This window comes from Sceloporus occidentalis, unplaced genomic scaffold (assembly GCF_023333645.1).
Source record: "Sceloporus occidentalis isolate IW3139 unplaced genomic scaffold, rSceOcc1.0.p SCAF_6, whole genome shotgun sequence".
NCBI classification, from domain to species: Eukaryota; Metazoa; Chordata; class Lepidosauria; order Squamata; family Phrynosomatidae; genus Sceloporus; species Sceloporus occidentalis.
In genome coordinates, this window is record NW_028316986.1 from 829,504 (window position 1) to 849,659 (window position 20,156).

The window sequence follows — 20,156 nt, forward strand, 5'->3', positions numbered from 1 at the left end:
ATTTCTATTTACAACACTAACCAGTACATCGAAATAAGTCAGGAACGCACAGAGTGCCACCCTTTTGTCGCTTCCGGTCCCCGGGGCTCCCTGCCTCTGCTTTAACAGCCGCTCAGCTGGGAAAGGGGAACCAGGACAAGGGAAGCCAAGGGGAAGGGACAGGACCACTCCTAGGCGGGTGACACTCGACCCACCAGCAAGGCTCGCCTTTATCCAATTCGTTAGAATTACAGTCAGCATTGCGTGCTGGTTTGATCAGAGGAAGAAATGTCCTAAAGAAAAGGCAAAAAGGTCACCCTCAAGCCCAGGAGGAAGAGAGGGAAAAGAGGGGCTCACAAGGAACCCCTTTGGCGCCAATGTCCTCCTGCCCAACTGGGGATGAAGAACGCTGCCGGGCAAGGCACCCAAATTCAGCACAAGGGGCCTGCAGAGAAGTCAGCCTTTGGTGCTCTCCCAGAAAGCAACACACACACACACACACTCTCATACTCTTACACACACATACAACACACTCACACCCTCCTGTTGTTGTGACACTGCTGTCTCCTTGGTGGTTCCAGCCGAGCCAGAACAAGAGGCAAGGTGGCAAACTGGAAAAGCAAGTCGTCCCCCAAGGGCCGCTCCCCACCGCGCAAAAGCAGAGTGCGCACCCGGCTGCTAAAGCATTTGTACTGTTTTTACATTGCTGCTTTTTGCTTGCCAGCTGTCGAAAGAAGTTACGACTGCCCAAGGTTGTAAACAAGGGATTTCTTTTATTGTGAAGAACTTAACACAGAAGGAAGGAGCGCACTCTAGGGGTATGGCCATCCGACTCACCTGCCCTCTTTCTCCCCCTCGCCCTGTTCCTGTCCCCATATTAAACATTGACTAGGCTACTGAGTCACCTGCGCGGAGCAGCAAAGAAAACCAAATTCATAGTTCACGGCTGCAGCTTTGGGACCTGCCATGGCATAGTTGTACACAAAGATAAGACAACAGCCACATCACCCTCCATAGAAAACTACTGCGCATGCAATTAACTCTTCCATATCATAAACCCCAATAACTATGTGAGAAGGAGGGAGGGAGGGCTGGGGAGGGGAGGGGGGGAATAGTAATTGGCCCAACGTTTGCTAGACAAAAAGGTTAGTAGATACTTCACGTTTTACCCCAGAAAGCTAGATCCGTGATCAGTGCTTGGAATTAAATTTGGCAAATACAGCGTATTGCCATCTCTTAACACATCACACCATTAAAAAAAAACAAAAAACCGCATGCAGACAAAAAAGGGGGGAGAAGGGAAGGAGGGAACCACTACAGAGAGGAAAAAATTGTCATTGGAGGCACCCGGCAGGCCTTGCTCTCGCCCCGACTGTCCTCAGTTCACTACATCAATGCCAGGGAAGTCGCCCCAGGAGATGGGGGCCTCTGGTCTTGCCTTCGCCAGAACAGAAAGAGGAGGACGGGGGGAGGGAGAGAACCAAAGTTCCTTTCCATGTAAGGCACAGGACAAAATAAACCCCATTTACAGACTCAAGGCGAATGAGTTTTTCCTTTTCTGCAGATGCAAATATGGTGACTTAAGCACAGTATCCATTAACAAAACCCCACAGTTGTACAAAATAAAAACTGTTAACGCTACGTATTTCTTTTTTATTCTTGTACAATTTGCAGACTGGAGCTGAAATGATCGCTCTAAATTGTCATGTTAAGACTGGGCTATAATACAACCAGAACATGGTGCCGAGTTGAGCCAGTACATTAAAAATAAAGTCAGACATGATTTCGATACAGTTTTGTTTTGAGAAGATTATAGTCAGTGAGCTCTTCCTAACAAAAGAACAAAGGAAAGGAGGAGCCATGTTAAGATGAGGAACAAAAAAATATTTAAGGTTAAAAATGGGCAAAGTGGTTTATTCCGCAGCAAGAAGAGGAGGAGGAGAGGTGGAAGAGGAAGGGCGATGGAGGACGCTTGGCAAGGGAAGCCCCTTCAGCAGCATTTGCTCTTCCAGCCGGTCACGCCGCCTCCACTGCTGATATCTACATTTTCACTGTTGGGCTCTTTTACAGGGGTCTGCAAGAAGAAAAAGAATAATAGCAACAACAACAGCAACAATAAAAGCGACACAGGAAAAGTTAAGCCAAGTCCCCAAAGTCAACAGGTGTGACGGGAGTTGCCTTCACACTCCTGGTCTTTGGGATGGAAGAGGCTGCTGGGTTTGGATGAAGATGACAATTTACGTTTCACCTCCCCCCCCCCAATACTGCGATTCAAGGCAGCTTACAAAATCACCAACACAGATTAATAACATATAAAAGCATCAGTAATGGTATAAAAATAATTACCATATATACTCGTGTGTAAGTCTAGAAATTTGAGTCAAAAAATCGATCCAAAAAACCTGGGTAGACTTATTCACGGGTCAAAGCACCTTAATAAAATATCAAATAAAGGAACCGTCCCCTTCTCTGAGCAGAGTGGCAAAAGGGGAACGCTTAGTCCATCCCAGGAGCAGCTAAAAGAAGCACAGACCCCTTCTACTCTTTCCCTTGCAGTGCTGCTTCTACCCTGTTTGAAGGGCTGGGTTGGAAAACAGCAGCTTGTTTTGGCATAACTTCCCTTTCCTTCATCATTTACATCCTTGGCGACATGCCCTTACATTTTACCCTTGACTTATCTATGGATCGTATCAAAATCCATCATTCTGGCCTCCAAACCTGCTCTTGACTTATACATGAGGTCGACTTATAGGCGAGTATATACGGTAATAGGTAGCATTAAAAACATGCTATCCCTCAACTGTCCCAGATAGCTGTCCTATGCTACAAACCTCAACCTCATTCACCCCTGAACTGCATCTGCATGGCTCTGACTTTGGTTCTGCTGTTGTGATGCAATAGCAACACGGGATGAAGCTGGTCTTGACACGCAACAACCGTTTTGCCCACCTGGAAGGACAGGAGGGGGTCTTGTTTGTCGTGAATCTGCACATACCCTTACCACAAGATAATGGCACAGGAGGAGCCCCTGCCTCCCTCACCATCTGGATGCTGCAGCCATGGTATGATCTCTCACTCCCATTTCTATGTGCCTTCAACACCCTGCATCACTGGGTGGCCCTTGTGGTCTCTTCCAACTTTATGGTTCTGTGACTGTGCTACACAAGCACTGTGTTGAATGGTAGATTTGGACTCTGCCCGCCGTGTGCAACCTCACAACAACTTTGCAAGACAGGCTATTTCTCTTGTTGGATGCAGGGTGGCATGGCAGAATCGACAAAGCTGGAAGGGACTGCAAGGACTATCTATTGCAGCCCCCTGCCACACAGCAGTAAACAGCTGAGACACTCCCCAGAGATGCCCCTGCAACCCTCTCCAGAGGAAGGGGCATCCACCAGTAGTCCATTCCACTCCCAAAAAGCTGTTAGGAAGTTCCTGTGGCAAAGTGGGGGCCCTCTGTGGCTCTGCTGCCACAGTCTGCTTCACTGTGGTGGGAAAGGGGGGCTCTGTGGGCTGCAAGTGATCCCTGAAGCACCATGGCAGGCCCTCAGAAATCCCCTCCGCACAATTTTTGCTTAAAATTCAGCACAATTATCAAGTAGCCCTCTGTCCCAAGCCATGCCAAACCACCCTCAAATGCCTACAACTGCCTCCCCACTCCCCCAAAGTCTTAACTCCAGCTAGACATGGCTACAGGAAATGATGTCACGTCATTGCCAGTGATCCAGGGATTTGCTGGGTCAAAAATTAACCCCCACCAGACATGCAGCTCCCAACCCTGCCTCCTCCCCATCTGATGTTAACGAAGCCCCAATTACCTTTCGAAGAATGTCTTCTGCTAACGTGAGGAATGCCTTCTCAATGTTTATATTTGCTTTTGCACTAGTTTCGAAAAACCTAATACCGTGCTCCCTTGCAATCTAGGCCAAAAGGAGAAAGTCAGTCAGTGAGGCTGGAAAACACTTCTGCAGCAGCTAAACGTCTGCAAGGAGCAGCTGGATCACATTGGCTGAACCCAGATACAACCCACAGCTGTGAACAGTGCCTTTTCCCCCAGGAATAAAACCAGAGTTACAAGGCAGCCACAGAAGTGATGCTATGGAAAGAGCTTACATACAACAAAACTATTTTACTAATTTAATTCAGATCAGGTTTTAAATAATTTTAATACACACACAACTGTAGAGCACTGCTGAAAACACAAACAACAGAAGCAACACTTCCAGATAAAACTCAAATACCCGGCAGAAGTGGAAGTTCCTTCTGCACCTCCAAAATTACCCTGAAGAATCTGGGCATCCATTTCATGCACTGGAACCACAAATGGTTCTGCTGGTATGCTGGAAGTGGAGCTCAGCCCTTCAAAGGCAGGAGGGGGCCCTTGTGGAAGGATGAACTCTAGAAACAGAGTTGAGACCAAGGCCACACAGAACAGCTTTCCCTGACCTGGTGTACAAGTTGACGCATAACCCTCATAATCCCCTGCCAACATGACTATGGGACCTGAAGTGGCAACACACTGGGAAGCCACCCAGTTGGGGAAAGCTGAGGCAGAGACATAGAGATCAGAATGCTCATAGTGGATTGCGCTGTGAGGCACAACAGCCATGAATGTGGGGGCACCCCAGGTCCATGCCCAAAGCAGTCTGGCCAACATATGAGCTGGGTTCTGAGATCCTCAGGGGAGGCCCTTCTCTCTGTGCCACATCCATCACAAGCAGTTGGTGGGGACACAAGAGAGGGTCTATGGCTGCCCCTAGACCAGCGGTGCTCAACCTGTGGGTCGTGACCCCTTTGGGGGTCGAACAACCCTTTCACAGGGTTCGCCTAAGACCACTGGAAAAGACATATTTCCGATGGTCTTAGGAACTGAGATGAGGAACTGTATTAAAGGGTCGCGGCATTAGGAAGGTTGAGAACCACTGCCTTCAACTGTGGAACTCCTTTCCCAGGGAGACCAGAATGGCCTCTTCCTTGATGACCTTCCACTGGCAGGCTAAGACCTTCCTCTTCAGACAGGCATTCAAAACAGAACGCTTTTAAGAGTAATAGTAATAATAATAATAATAATAATAATTTTATTTGTATTTTCCCACTTCTCCCAACGGATCGAAGCAGGATTACAACCAAAAATCTCCATACAGGCATTCATGTGCAAAATACATATCATAAAAACAGCACAAAGTATAAAAATTTCAGTTCCAGTAATCGCAGGGCAGCGGGCGGTTATGCCGTTATGACCGGAAGCGGGGTTTCCTAAAGTTCTTTACAGAAGGTCAGGTGGGGATGGATGCCCGCCGGAAGAGATCCGTCTTCAGTGCCTTCTTAAAGAATGGGCTGGAGTGTTTTAATGTGTTTTAAACATTTTTACCTTTTTAAACTATTTGGTATTTTAATATGCAATTTGTTTTCATTATTGGAGTAATTTAATTCTGTTTTAATATACTATTTTTGTATGCTTTTAATTGTACTGTTTTTTAATGTTGTAAACTGCCCTGAGTCCCAGTCTTGGGAGAAGGGCAGGATGTAAACAAATATAACAACAACAACAGCAGCAGCAACGGCTTCATATATGTAACGCTTTAATAATAATAATAATAATAATAATAATAAAAAATAAAACTTTTATTTGCATCCCGCTTTTCTGTGACGAGACAATCAAAGCGGCTCACAACAAATTAAAATCCACATTTACAACACTGTGTCCCAAATTCCCCCCCTTAAAACAGGATTAAACAAGTTACAATTAAAACATCTATTAAAAACACAATGAAATAGAGCAAGGACAGAGCGGGGGCTGATCCATGATGTGGGGGCAGTCATTCTGTGGCCGGACACCTTTATTCAGGAAAGGCCTGCCAGAAGAGACCCGTCTTGACAGCCGGCAATTTGACGGATCTCGTCCGTCTGTCCGTTCCGTAGTCTGGGAGCCATTGCAGAGAAGGCCCTCTGGGAGGGAGCAGTGAGTCTGGTCTTTAAAGGCTGCAATAGATTCCTCCCAGAGGACCGGAGGGTGCAGGGGGCGGATTATATGGGAGCAGGCGATCCCTCAAATAGGTGGGGCCCAAGCCAGGTAGGGCTTTAAAGGTGATAACCAACACCTTGTACTGGGCCTGGAAACTAACAGGCAGCCAGTGAAGAGATTTTAAGATGGGTGTAATTCGGTCACTCCTAGTTTTTCCGGCGACCAGCCTGGCTGCCATATTTTGCCTAGATGAAGTTTCCGGACTAGGCACAAGGGTAGCCCCATGTAGAGCGCATTACAGAAATCAAGTCCTGAAGTTACCAGTGAATGTACAACAGTCTCTAGGTCCTTTACTTCCAGGAAAGGGCGCAGCTGGCGTATCAGCCGGAGCTGATAGCAGGCGCTCCTGATTGTCGCATTCACTTGGTTCGTCATGTGAAGCGATGGATCTAGGAGCACCCCCAGACTGCGAACACAGTCCTTTGTGGAGACCCCATCTAGGACTGGAGGTTGCAACCCTGTACCTGGTTTGGGGGCCCCTACTGTAAGTACCTCCGTTTTGTCTGGATTGAGCCTGAGTTTGTTTTTCTTCATGCAGCCCATTACCGCTTCAAGACACTGATGGAGGGGAGAAATGCCATCTGTTGTCATAGCTGCTGATCGGGACATGGAGAAATATATTTGGATGTCATCAGCGTGTAACACCCTGCCACAGTCTCTAAGCGGTTTACAACTGTAAGCTAATTGCCCCAACAAGCTGGGTCCTCATTTTATTGGCCCAGGAAGAATGCAAGCCTGAGCTCTTGGCTGGTATTGAACTCGCAACCTTATGGTTTGTGAGTGAGTAGCTGCAGTACAGGCATTTAACCACTGCACCACCAGGGCTCTAACTTAGACTCATAGAATCATAGAAATTGTAGCTCTTCATAAGTGAGATTTAGCATCTCTGTGCTGCTTTTCAAGGCCATGTTCTATGCCTGATGTAGCGTTTTGCTCCTCATCTGCAACCTTGGCCAACTGATGCCCAAATGGCACTCAACTAAGCTGTGATAATGCCCCTTGTGCATCATTTGGCAGCTGAAAACCAAGCTACCTCCACTTGACCAGCGGTCAATTCAACACTCAGGGTGGTAAAAGGTTCCTTAAGATCAGGGGAGTGACCCTTTGCCAACTGAGCTTCCTGTGGGCTACAGAGGTGCTAAAACTTTGGGAACCCTCCTGGGTCATGGGTCAGTATGAAAGTTCTCCTGCTTTTTGTACCCGTGGGGCTCTCAGCCCGTTCCTTCAGGTTCCCTCCTGTCCCGTTGGGGTACTGGCTACTGGCATAAGGAAGGCTGGCAGAGGCTGGCCCTTGAAGGATGAGCCTCCTGCTCTGAGGAAACCTGAGCATGGAAGGTCTGCTTCTGTAAAAGTGGGGAGGGACCCTTTTAGTCAGGGGGTGTCAGGGACCTTTGTCCTGTTTCCTTTCCTTACTGCCAGTTCCAATCCAAGATGCCTTTAAATCTCTTTCTTGTCACTTTGCAGTTCCTCAAGCTCTTCCCTGTAGAAGGATATGCCACAACAGAACGCCCAGAAACCTGATTTAATCCTTTCACTTGGAATAAAACTCTTCTGTTAAACCTCAGAGTGGCTACTCAGCACATACAGGTTCCTCTCCTCTCAAGGAGGAGAGAAGGAGAAAGGGTTGTCTTTGCTTCCCACCTGGGCAGAGGAGGGAGAGGGGGAAGGAGCTTGGCGCCCACCTCCTCTCCTTGGATCAAGGGCTTCAGACTGAGGGAGAACCAAGGCACAAGCAAGGGTGATGCATGGCAATCTGGGAGCAGCTTCCAGAAATGGAACCCATTGCAGTATTCCACGGATGATGAAGGGCTCTTTGGGAGGGATCTGCCAAGGGCCCCTCCAGGTAAGACTCCTCTCCATAGCTGCAGGGTTAGAGAGTCTCACCATCACTCCAGAGCTCACCAGGTGATGCTTTGTCCAAGGTTAAGAAGCAAGCACAAGCCTCTGTAGCAATGGATCACCCCTCAGGTATCTTTTGGGGACCACAAGAGCCTGAGCCACACCTAAGATCAAAAGTCAGGGGATTACAAAGATACGAGGTCCCCACTTCTGTGAACGTAGTCAAGGCATTTGTTAGCCTGGATCACGAAGACTTGAAGGTTGCTAGATTTGCCTTTTGCCGTTGTTGTTTTACTAGAACACCACTGACTGGAACCAGATGCAAACAATGGATACCAAGAGCAGCATTTTCTCACTTAAATTACAGTCAGACAGACTCATCTCTGACTATTGAGGTCTCTCATCTTTAGTCTGAGAGATGGCCTGCGGTACCCATGACTTTGTCTTAAAAAGGCAGAGCAGCCAACCTGGGAGGCAGTGGGGAGGCAGAGCCTCCAGCATTCATTGATGCCCACGTAGGTTGTGATACCAGAAAGTGGTTGGACTGAAACTAATTTTCACTGGTTCTGAAAACAAGTGCTACAAATGCCTGTCTTTTCCCCACACTGGTGGGTAGAAAAAGGATAGTTCTGTGAAGCAAAGGGAACAGGCAAGGTGGACAGTAGCAGGGTCTGCTGAACCTTACAGCTGGAGGCCCCCACACAGCCACCTGAGGGGAAAACTGGCCCCAAGCATTCCTCCAGGTGACTAAAGCCAAGCCCAAGACCTCCCCCCTCGAAGGAAGCTGGAGGCCTCCTTTGCAGCCTCCCCCACTACCAGTTTCACCAACAGCACATCTCTCATAGAAATACCACTCACCTGCTCGCCTTTAGCTTTGGGTACAACCCTCTTATCATCCATGTCACACTTGTTTCCTAGAAGCATCCTCTCCACGTCTTCATTGGCATGCTGAAAGGAGACCAAACAACAGTGCTTTAGGTTTCTGCTCAGGACTGTAATGAAAGCAAGTCCCATCTACAGCAGTGTGAACAAGCCATCCTACGGATATACAGAATCCTGGAGTTGGAAGAGAGCCCAAGGCCCATCTAGTCCGATCCTCTTCTGCCATGCAGGAAGACGCAAACCAAGCCCTCCCTGTGACAGATAGCCATCCAGCCTCTGTTTAAAAATCTCCATGGAACAAGACTCCACCACTTCCCGAGGCAGTGCCTTCCACTGTTGAACAGCTCTTACCATCAGGAAGCTCATCCTAATATTTAGGTGGAATCCTTTTTCCCTGTAGCTTGAATCCATTGCTCCAGATCCCAGACTGGAGCAGCAAAAAACAAGCCTGCTCCATCATCAATCTGACATCCCTTCAAATATTTAAACATGGCTACTATGTCACTTCTTAACCTCTTCTTCTCCAAGCTAAACAAATACCCAGCTCCCTCAGCTACTCCTCAGAGGGCTTGGTGGTTTCCAGACTTTTCACCATTTTGGTTGCCCTCCTCTGGACACACTCCAACTTGTCCACATCCCTCCTGAGCTGTGGTGCCCAGAACTGGACACTGGATTCCAGGTGAGGACTGACCAAAGCAGTGTTGTTGTTGTTGTGTGCCTTTAAGTCATTTTCCAATTTAACTGACCCTACCGGAAGACAAGTACAGTGGGCCCTTGGTATCCGCTGTGGTTTGATTCCAGGACCACCCATGGATATTAAATACAACGGGGTAGTAAATGTTGTCCTTTATATAAAATGGCAAAATCAAGACCTGCTTTTTGGAATTTATACTTAAAACAAAAAACATTTTCAAGCCATGGATTACCAAATCTGTGGATAAAAACCCTGTGGGTACAGAGGGCTGGCTGTACTTCCTAATTCTGGTCCAAGCGGGCTAGGAAAACTGCTGAAAAACTATTTTCAGTTGTTTCAGTCGAACTGAGTAACCGAGGGATCCAATTCCTGTCTCATTACACACACATTTTTCTGGCTATCTCATCTTACAAAGAAAAGGAAAGCGGGATTAAGACAGAGGTAGCTAACCTTCTTCATAATCCATCTTTGCAAACTAGAACTGCCAAACCGTTTTAGTCAGCCCCCAGCAGGAGGCTCTTTGGCATCAACATGGTTGTGGTTCAAACACTGACTCAACCCCTCAGCTGAGCTACCATGAATACATTAAAAGAGAAGGCCTGCAAGCTACACTTCAGCTCCCTGCCCCACCTTGCAAAACCAGTCAAGTAAATGAAACCTACAGAAGGAAGCTGAGTGGCTATTGCCACCATGGTGCATCCAGAAGTGCCAGGGGTGCGAGGGGGCACTTTTTATTTTAAAATGGGGGCTGTATGAAGATCATGTGCCATCCGTTCCGCACCCCTGCCGTCTATGCCACCCCCCTTGCGATGCTGAATAGGTCTGTCATGGGAAGAGTGATGGTCCAGTCCCCTGGTCCAAGCTCACCAGTCTGCCTTCACCTCCCCTCCGTTCCTCACTCGATGGCTTCCAGTGAACACCAGGACTATGCCTTGCCCATCCATCCACCCTTCCCTATTTATCCCATCCATGGCCTCAGCATATTGCTTGCTCAAGCCCCAGTCACCATGTTTGCTTATGACCCTGCATCTGCGAAAGGCAATCCAGCCATTTTAAGGCTGGATCTGAGTAAGGGGCACACAGGGCAAGGCTAGCAAAGAGAGCAGCATATGGAGTAGGCCCTAACTGAATTGTTTTGAGTTGCACATCCACCTGATGGACCAGAAGTACTACCAGATGGTCATGAACCAAGATTTGCCTCAGAAGCAGCTGCTACAAGCTGTGCTCCTTCTTCACAGGCTTCCTCAGCCAGTGACTCTGCCAGAGCCTCCTCCCTGCCTCTCTTCAGTGGTCTATCACACTAGTCTTCCCATTTCTTTCAATGACTCTCACACAAAGAGCAGGAGACAGACACAAAAAACACGTGCCACTGCTCTTCTGTGAGTGGATTCTGTAGCAACTCAGCTGATGAAACACTGTCCATCGTGTCCAGTTTCTGGGGGACAAGTCACTGGGATCCCTCTTGGGGCAAAATGTGATGCCAAGTCTCTCCCAATACCACTCCCTAGCAAGGAGCCACCACACATCTAGGATTTAAACAGTACCATCAAAAGAGGGAAAGAACCAAGACTGAATAGCCAGTGTGTTAACTGAACTCCTAGTCAACAAAGCAGGGCTGCATTAATTAGGGCAAGTCATTTTCAGCAACTGAGTGGGACAGCTTCTTCCACTTCGTTGCCCTGGGATCTTCACAGGCATCTCTGTGCCACCTCTGATCATTCTCAGAAATGCCCACAGGCAACAGATAAAGTACGATGCCACCTCCAGAAGTGGCATCAAGGGTCATGGGACTGCTAACACTGCAAGGTTGTACGCTGTGATCATATCACTCTTTGGAATAGCCAATGCAACCTCAAGCTCAGGAAGGTTGCTGGCAAACCACAAGAGAGGATGGAGCAGCTACTGGGGTGAATGACTTCACATCCAGGTTAGTCTTTTGCCCCAAGAGGGAAAGGGGCAAGCAGAACCTCTGAGGCTGATGTGTCTCAGCATGCACTTTACTCAACTCCAGTCCATTCCATGCATCTGCTCTGATGGAGTGGACTGGAGATCACAGAAAGCTTATGGTGAAATATATCAGCTAGCCTTGAGGGTAGAATTAGAATCCCAGAGTTGGAAGAGACTCCTAGGGGCAATCTAGTCCAACCCATTCTCAAAGCACTCCCCGTGACAAACAGCTACTCAGCTTCTGTTTAAAAACTACCAAAGAAGGAGACTCCACCCCCCTGCAAGGTAGCAGCATCTTCCACTGCTCTTACCCTCAGCTCTTACCTCAGGAGGTTCTTCCTAATATTTAGGTGGAATCTCTTTGTCCTGCCATTGGAATCCATTGCTCCGTGTCCTAGTCTCCGGAGCAGCAGAAAACAAGCTTGCTCAGTCCTCAATCAAATATTAATCATGGCTATCAAGTCACCACTTAACCTTCTCCTTCCCAGGCTAAATATACCCAGCTCCCTAAGACTTACGCCTCTGCTGCTCCGGAACAACCTGCCAGAGGAGATCTGTCATATTACCACCCTGGAAGCCTTTAAAAAGGCTATTAAGACAGATCTCTTCCAGCAGGCCTTTCCAGATTAGCCTTGCTAGACTAGCCTCCCCTTACTGATATCATCACCCCCCCTGATGAAGACACTTTTTCACCCAAATTTACCCACAATTTTAGTGAATTCACATTGGAATTTTTTACTCTTTCTTGTTGTTTAATCTCTTTTTAAGGTTTTGATTATTTTTTTATGCTTGGGGGCGGGTGGGATATGGGATTGTTCTTTTTAACTGTAATTTTTAACTGTACACTGTTTTATACTTATACTGTTGTAATCTGCTTTGATTCCTCTGCGAAAAAGTGAAATACAAATAAATGATAATGATGATGATGATGATGATGATGATGATGATGATGATGATGCTTTTAGATCCATTCCCAGCTCTTCCTTCTCAGGGTGAACAAGAGACTCAGGGAAAAGGATACTGGTGCCATGATGACTTAAGGCACTGCAGAATGAGAGTGTAAAATGAGAGCTGGCCAAGCTTGGCTGGGGGCAGACTTGTGCAGCTCGGGGAATTCTTGGGAGACTTATGGAAGGGGGATAAAATAGTGAGGCTTGTTTCTGACAGGGGAGATCTGGGAAAGATGGCCTAGTGACAGGGAAAAGATGACACAGATAAGGGAAAGATGACACACAGATGGGGAATGAATGCAGAGAGAGATAGGGGATAGAGTAAAGCTGTAAAAGTCAGCAAGGAGGAAGAACTGAGATGGATTTTGGGAAGATGTGAATGATTACATACTTCAGGGGTTAATGTTTGATCTAACCATGCACTAATAAACTTCTACTAATTTATTCTTCCTTACAACTGTGTCTGGCTGTTCCTGTTTTGATAGACAGTCTGGTCACTCTTACCACAGTGAACCAACTGAACACTACATCTACTGGTCCCCAAAGGGATCACCTTAAGACCCACGCACCCCATCCAGGAAGGGATCATAAGAGGGGGAAAGGGACAAGGTGGGTAACAGGAGCCCAAGGGGTTGGAAGTGTGGGGCCAGCTTGAAAAAGGGATCTGTCACAGAGACCCTCTCTATGGCACAGTTTAGGTTAACATAAATAGTGATCAAGAAATGCTCAAGCATTTTAGAAGCTGAACAATGCAACTGGCTACCTAGAGAGATTGTAGAAACATTTTCTGGTCAGGCAGCTCTTAAAGCCATTAGGATTTCAGACACAAGGAGGTCCCTGTCAAAGTATACAGAGCTTAAATGCTGCAGTACTTTCCACTAAGGCAAACTCATGCTACCCTCTTCCAAAAGGCCATTTTTCACTCGTGTGGCTCTTGAAATGCAGAGCCCAGCATCAGGGTCCTCCTTTCCCAACCCTGCACATCCGCACATCTCACCTCATCTATGTTTCTGAGCCACTTGCTGATGTTTTCAAAGCTTTTGGCATTGGTGATGTCATACACTAGCATGATCCCCATGGCGCCTCGGTAGTAGGAGGTGGTGATGGTGTGAAACCGTTCCTGCCCGGCTGTGTCCCTGTGAAAAGAAGCAGAGAAACCATTAGAGGCCCAGTAAAGCTCCGGGTAGAAGTGCCGAAAGGTAGTGGGAAGAGGACACAATCAGAATGAGCCCTGAACACCTGCCCTCGACATGAGCTCTACTGCCCAGAAGGATCATTTGCAATCTTCTTGTTTGCTACTCGAGCTCTTTGTCTACTAGAGGGCACATCCCAAGCATACAGTGCCCAGTGAGACATATCCTTGCCCATTCTGGCAGATGCACACCTCCTAGTAGTAAGGTTGCTTCAGGAGCCTGCTTAGATAACCTGGGAAACAAAAGGACATTACTCACTGGTCACTCTGGTTCTCTGAGTAGCCACTGCTGAACTCATACTCATAGATCCCTTCCTGCACCTGCCCTGAATGCGTGGAATTTTCTAGGGCTGAGCAAGTGTCTTTAGGCAGCTGACCCACCTTCTTTACTGCCCATTATCAAGCAAAGATTATAGCAGCACAAATGTACACACTTCTTCTTTTTTTTGGGGGGGGGGGCTGTTTGACCTCTCAACCCCTCATGGAGCAACAGTGACAGGCAAGGAGCCTGTTTTTCTTCTTCATGGCCTCTGTGACTCACACTTACAGGAGACAGAAGAGGAATACACTTGTACAGAAGCCAAGAGGGTGTCAGATAAGAGAGAATAGTAGTGTTTCTCCTTAAGGTGTGTCATGTTCAAATTCCACACCCAAGCAATTCAGACAAATAAAATTAGATGGCTGAAACCACAGAGGTACCTTCTAAAAGTCTGGAATCTGGATGCCATAAAGAAAAGTCAGACACACTGCAGCATCTCTAGTGCAAGGATGCAAATTCTATGGTCCTCCAGATGTTTCTGGATTGCAACTCCAAGTAGTCTTAGCCAATACAACCAATGATGGATGACGATGAGAGCTGCAATTCAGCACCATCTGGAGACCACTCAAATCCTGCACCCAGTAAAGGAATTACTTTACCTTCTTACAAAAGAGCCAATTTAGCCAGGCAGTGGCCAAAGTCAATATTGCAACAAACCTCTTTTCCAACTGCTGAAGAAAAACAGAACTGACCCCGTAACATAAGAAGTGGTGCTGGGTTTTGCATGCTGCTACTTTATGGTCTATCTAGTAGGCCCTAGCTCTACATGCAGCAACCATGGACAGGGTGTTGCCCAGCAAAGGGCACATTTGAAGAAAGAATATATCTGGTAACAGGTGACGCTGTTTCTGAGAGAAATCCAGAAGTCCACTGCTTTACTTTTATGAAAACAAAGGAACCGAGAACCAGACCTTAGTGTGCTGGGCTTACAAGCTCACCTCACTGATGTGATAGCAACAACCAACAAAACTCTCAACAGAAACGGTCCAACACCTACCTAGTCGGGCACTGCCTACACTCCAAGAAGAAGCTAGAGGATGAATATGAGGGCACAGGTTCCTCAAGACCTTCAAAACTTCTTCGCGTGGGGATGAACTAACCACGAGGCAGCATTGCTACAGACAAAGCAGGGAGAGAGTGCTACTAAATATACTCAAAGGGAGCCACAAGGAAGACCTTTCTGCAAGATGTAGTAAGAAACAAAAGATGTGACTAATGGTGAAGTCAGCCACTGACATGGAAGCTGATTCCAGAAATTTATGGAATATTTTCCACTTGTCGTCATAAGACTTACAGTCATAAGATGTACTAGGCTGACTCCAGTATGGCCAGTATTTCTGGTAGATGGTGTGAGGTGGATTTATCTTCCACACAGCCAGTCCTAGGGACCCCATCAACAGGTCTAGGCAATTCTGGAGCCTCTGCCTGATACCAACATGAGATGGGCCAGCCACAGCTTCAAGGCCAACAAAGGCACTGCACCGGGTGCCGTCTTGTCAGTTTTTGATGTACTCTTGTGACAAGAGGGAAATGAAGACTGAGTCTGTGACCTATTTAGGCTTCTGTGTCTCTAATTCCAGTGCCACAGCCTGTCATTGCCTTTAGTCAGTCTGCAAAGAATTTCCCATCATCATCCAATGGAGAATTATCAACAACCAATAAACCAGGATGAAGATGCCACGTTGCCTGGAGACACAAAGGAAGAGGAACAGCCAAAGCTGTAAGCATTAAAATTGCGATGAGCACATGACCGAGACCAACACTCTTTGTCCTCAGATGAATACTTACCTGTCAAAGTGCTAGCATTTTACTAGGTGAATATTCAATGGCATCAGAATACCATGTACAATGTTATCAGTATCATAACAGAAAAGGCAAAGGGTGCTCAACCTGAGGATAATGGAGCAGAGGACAGAATAGGGGAATTTCAGCACAGAATAAGAGATAGTAGAGGAATACCTTGTTAATCTCAATGAATTTAAGTCTCCAGGACCAGATGAACTACATCCAAGGGTACTAAAAGAACTGGCAAATGTAATATCGGAGCCATTGGCAATCATATTTAAAAACTCCTGGCGAAGAGGAAAAGTCCCAGCCGACTGGAAGAGGGCAAACGTTGTCCCCATCTTCAAAAGGGGGAAAGAAAGAGGATCCCAACAATTATCCTCCAGTTAGTCAGAGATCAATCCCAGGAAAGATTCTGGAGCAGATCATTAAACAGAGAGTCTGTGAACATCTAGAAGGCAATGCCATCATCACAAAAAGTCAACATGGGTTCCAGAGAAAGAAGTCGTGCCAGACAAACCTGATCTCCTTCTTTGATAAAATTACCATCTTGTTAGATGAAGGGAATGTTGTGGATATAGTAGATCTTGATTTCAGTAAGGCCTTTGACAATGTTCCCCATGATATTCTTGAAAACAAGCTTGTAAAATGTGGGATAGACAAAGTAACTGTTACATGGATTTGGAATTGGTTGACTGGCCGAAGCCAAAGGGTGGTCAGCCATGGCTCCTTTTCATCCTGGAGAGAAGTGACCAGTGGGGTGTCCAGTGGGGCTCTGTCCTGGGCCCAGGGCTATTCAACATCTTTATCAATGACTTGGATGACAGAATTGGGAGCATACTTATCAAATTTGCAGATGACACCAAATTAGGAGGAATAGCTAATACTCCAGAGGACAGGATCAAGATTCAAAATGACCTGAATAGACTAGAAAGCTGGGCCAAAGCTAACAAAATGAAATTCAACACAGAGAAATGTAAGGTATTGCACTTACGGCAGAAAAATGAAATGCACAAATACAGGATGGGGGACACATGGCTGAATGAAAGTACATGTGAAAGGGATCTGGGAGTCCAAGTAGACGATAAGCTGAACATGAGTCAACAGTGCGATGCGGCAGCCAAAAAGGCCAATGCAATTTTAGGCTGCATCAATAAAAGTATAGTGTCTAGATCAAGAGAAGTAATTGTGCCACTGTATTCTGCTCTGGTCAGGCCCCACCTGGAATATTGTGTCCAGTTCTGGGCACCACAATTCAAAAAGGACATTGACAAACTGGAGCATGTCCAGAGGAGGGCAACTAAAATGGTGAAAGGTCTGGAAACTCTGCCCTATGAGGAAAGACTTAGGGAGCTGGAGATGTTTAGCCTGGAGAAGAGAAGGTTAGAAGGTGATATGATAGCCCTGTTTAAATATTTGAAGGGATGTCATATTGAGGAGGGAGCAAACTTGTTTTCTGCTGCTCCAGAGAATAGGACCCAATGGAGCAATGGATGCAAGCTCCAGCAAAAGAGATTCCACCTCAACATTAGGATGAACTTCCTGACAGTAAGGGCTGTTCGACAGTGGAACAAACTCCCCCAGAGTGTTGTGGAGTCTCCTTCCTTGGAGGTCTTTAAGCAGAGGCTAGATGGCCATCTGTTGGGGATGCTTTGATTTGGATTTCCTGCATGGCAGAAGGGGGTTGGACTGGATCAGGGCCCGTGCGGTCTCTTCCAACTCTATGATTCTATACTTGGTACTGAATTCGATGTGTTGATAAGGACAGGTTGCTTACCTGTAACAGTATTTCTTCGAGTGGTCATCTGCGAATACATACAAATGGGTTGCACTGTGCCTGCGCAGTGCCTTCGGAAACTTCTAGAATCACTGGGCAAATTACTCTTTGCAACATATAGAAACTTTTTGGCGGTAGCTCCGCCCATCCCTTATAAAGCCCCTGGTTTCCCGCTCTTTCCCCAGTTCCGCCATTTTTCCGCCAAGTAGGCGACAAGGAGTGAGCCAATTCAGAGCAGGACACCGAGGGGAGGATGGGCGGGATTTGTATGTATTCGCAGATGACCACTCGAAGAAATACTGTTACAGGTAAGCAACCTGTCCTTCTTCTTCGTGGTCTCTGCGAATCATACAAATGGGTTGAGACTAGCAAGCTAAGGTTAACGGCGGAGGGAGTGTCCTGACACCATCATTAACCAACAAATGTTTATTTGCCAGAATAAACCAGAATTCAAAAACACTGTCTCAAAGACCCGTTTGTTGTACCCTGAGTCAAGTGCGTAAACAAAAAGCCCCTACCCCTAAGGGGAGAAGGGTTACATCAGATAGCTTAATATGCTTAAAGGAGACCAGAATCAGTGCAATCCAGACACCAGGATAGCCCTGCCAAAGGCTGCATCCCTCTTGGCCCTGGTGTCCAACCTGTAATGTTTGATAAATGTCAGGGGCTGTGACCACACTGCAGCTTTACAAATGTCATCTAAAGAAATCCCTGACAAGAAGGCAGAGGATGAGGCTACCGCCCTTGTGGTGTGGGAGCGAACCCCAGCCGGCAACGGCTTCCCCAAGAGTTCATATGACAAATAGATGGTGCTTGACACCCACTTGGAGAGTCTCTGAGCCGACACCGGCAATCCCTTTTTCGGTCCCGAGTAGCACTGAAACAGTCTCTCGGAACGGCTAGAGTCTCTAGTTCTGTCTAGATAGAAAGCCAGTGCCCTTCGGACATCTAGGGTGTGGAGGGCCCTTTCCGCATCCGTAGTCGGGTTCGGGGCCAGGGTAGGAAGCACAATGTCCTGACACATGTGGAACAGTGACACAACCTTGGGTAGGAATGTAATGTCCGTCCTAAGGACTACCTTGTCCAAATGAAACCTGAGGAATGGCTGGTCCCGTCTCAGTGCACAAAGTTCTCCAGCCCGACGAGCGGAGGTAATTGCCACTAAAAAAACTGTCTTCCAAGTCAGGAGCCTGATGTCCGTTGTGGCCATGGGCTCAAAGGGCCTGGACTGCAAGGCCCCCAGCACCCCTTCTAGACTCCAAGCTGGGGGTGGCAAGGACACCTGAGGGTTTAAATTGTTATAACCCTTAAGAAATCCCTTAATTAGAGGATCTTTGAAAAACGAAGGCTTACCCTGAAACTGGAAGAAGGAACAAATGGCCGACAGGTAGCACTTAATCGAAGTGAGGCAGAGGCCCGAGTCGACCAGGGACATTAAAAAGTCCAACACCACAGGCGTCGAGACCTGAGCAGGAGAAAGGTGTCTGTCCGCCAGAAACTTAAGAAATTTGGTCCACTTTTGGGAATAAGATTTACGGGTAGCCGGCTTCTGGGCAGCTAGAATGACTCTGCGCACCGGGTCTGGTAAGCGCGCTAGGGATGGATCCTCCATGCTACCAGGGGAAGGGTGTCGATGTCGGGATGGTGGACGCGACCTCCCTGAACTGTGAGAAGATCCGACCTGCGTTCGAGTCGGAGAAAGGTGTCCCGGGAAAGATGAAGGAGGCTCGGGAACCAAGGCTTCCCTGGCCACCACGGAGTGATTAGAATGGCGTTGGCAGCCTCCGATGTCATCTTGGATACTGTCCTGGTGATCAAAGGGAACGGGGGGAAGGCGTACAGCAGCACCCCCGACCAGTCGAATCCGAACGCATCCCCGAGGGAGTCCTCGTCTCGCGTCCGGGAGCAGAACTGGGGACAATGTGTGTTGTGGACAGTCGCGAACAGGTCTATCTGAGGGGTTCCCCATCGACGGAAGAGGTCTTTCACAGTGTCTGGGTGAAGCCTCCACTCGTGGCATGATGATGGGGACCTGCTGAGAAGGTCCGCGAGGTCGTTCTGTGTCCCTGGCAAGTGAACCGCTTGAAGCAGGATGCCTCGGGCGATGCACCACTCCCACACTCGGAGCGTGATGTCGAGGAGGGTGCGTGATCTGGTGCCTCCCTGCTTGTTCAGGTAGTACATCACCATGGTGTTGTCCGTCCGGAGTTGTACGACCTTGTGGGAGAGGGAGGATTCGAACGCCCTTAAGGCCTTTTCCACTGCTATCAGTTCCAGGGCATTGATATGCAGGGCCTTCTCGTCAAGAGACCAAGGGCCCTTCGCCCAGAGATCTAGAGCATGGGCTCCCCATCCGTCTTCTGACGCGTCTGTGGTTAGTGTTATCTCCGGCTGGGGCTGTGAGAACGGCATGTCTGCGCAAGCGTTCTGGGAGTCGAGCCACCAATGGAGGGAACGGGCGACTGGTCTCGGGATGGTGAGGCAACGAGATGGCGCGTCGGTCTCTGGGTCGAAGACTGACAGGAACCAAGATTGGAGGATTCGGGATCGAAGCCTTGCCCACGGTGTGACAAAGGTTGTTGAGGCCATGTGTCCGAGGGCCACCTGGACGTCCCTGGCGATGACTCGTCTTCGGTCCGTACACCTCCGGACGGCCACGCGAAGCGCGGCAAACCGGTCGAGGGGTAGGAAGGCCATGCAACTGTTGGAGTCTAGGATGGATCCGATGAACCTTATTTGCTTGGTGGGAAGCAGCTGTGACTTTTCG

At 47.9% G+C, this 20,156-nt stretch overlaps 1 protein-coding gene across 1 annotated transcript in view; it reads right to left on the bottom strand.

Annotated features, from left to right (window-relative positions):
• Positions 1–732: 732 nt before the first annotated feature.
• The window catches only part of RAB10 (RAB10, member RAS oncogene family), a 60,810-nt gene continuing 41,386 nt past the window's right edge, over positions 733–20,156 (bottom strand). Inside the window, exons 3-6 of the mRNA XM_089528656.1 lie at positions 13,314–13,452; positions 8,702–8,791; positions 3,798–3,899; positions 733–2,053 (exon numbers count right to left, since the gene is read on the bottom strand). Of these exons, the coding sequence (XP_089384782.1) occupies positions 1,970–2,053; positions 3,798–3,899; positions 8,702–8,791; positions 13,314–13,452 (415 nt within the window). The 3' untranslated portion in view covers positions 733–1,969. The remainder of the gene's footprint in view (positions 2,054–3,797; positions 3,900–8,701; positions 8,792–13,313; positions 13,453–20,156) is intronic.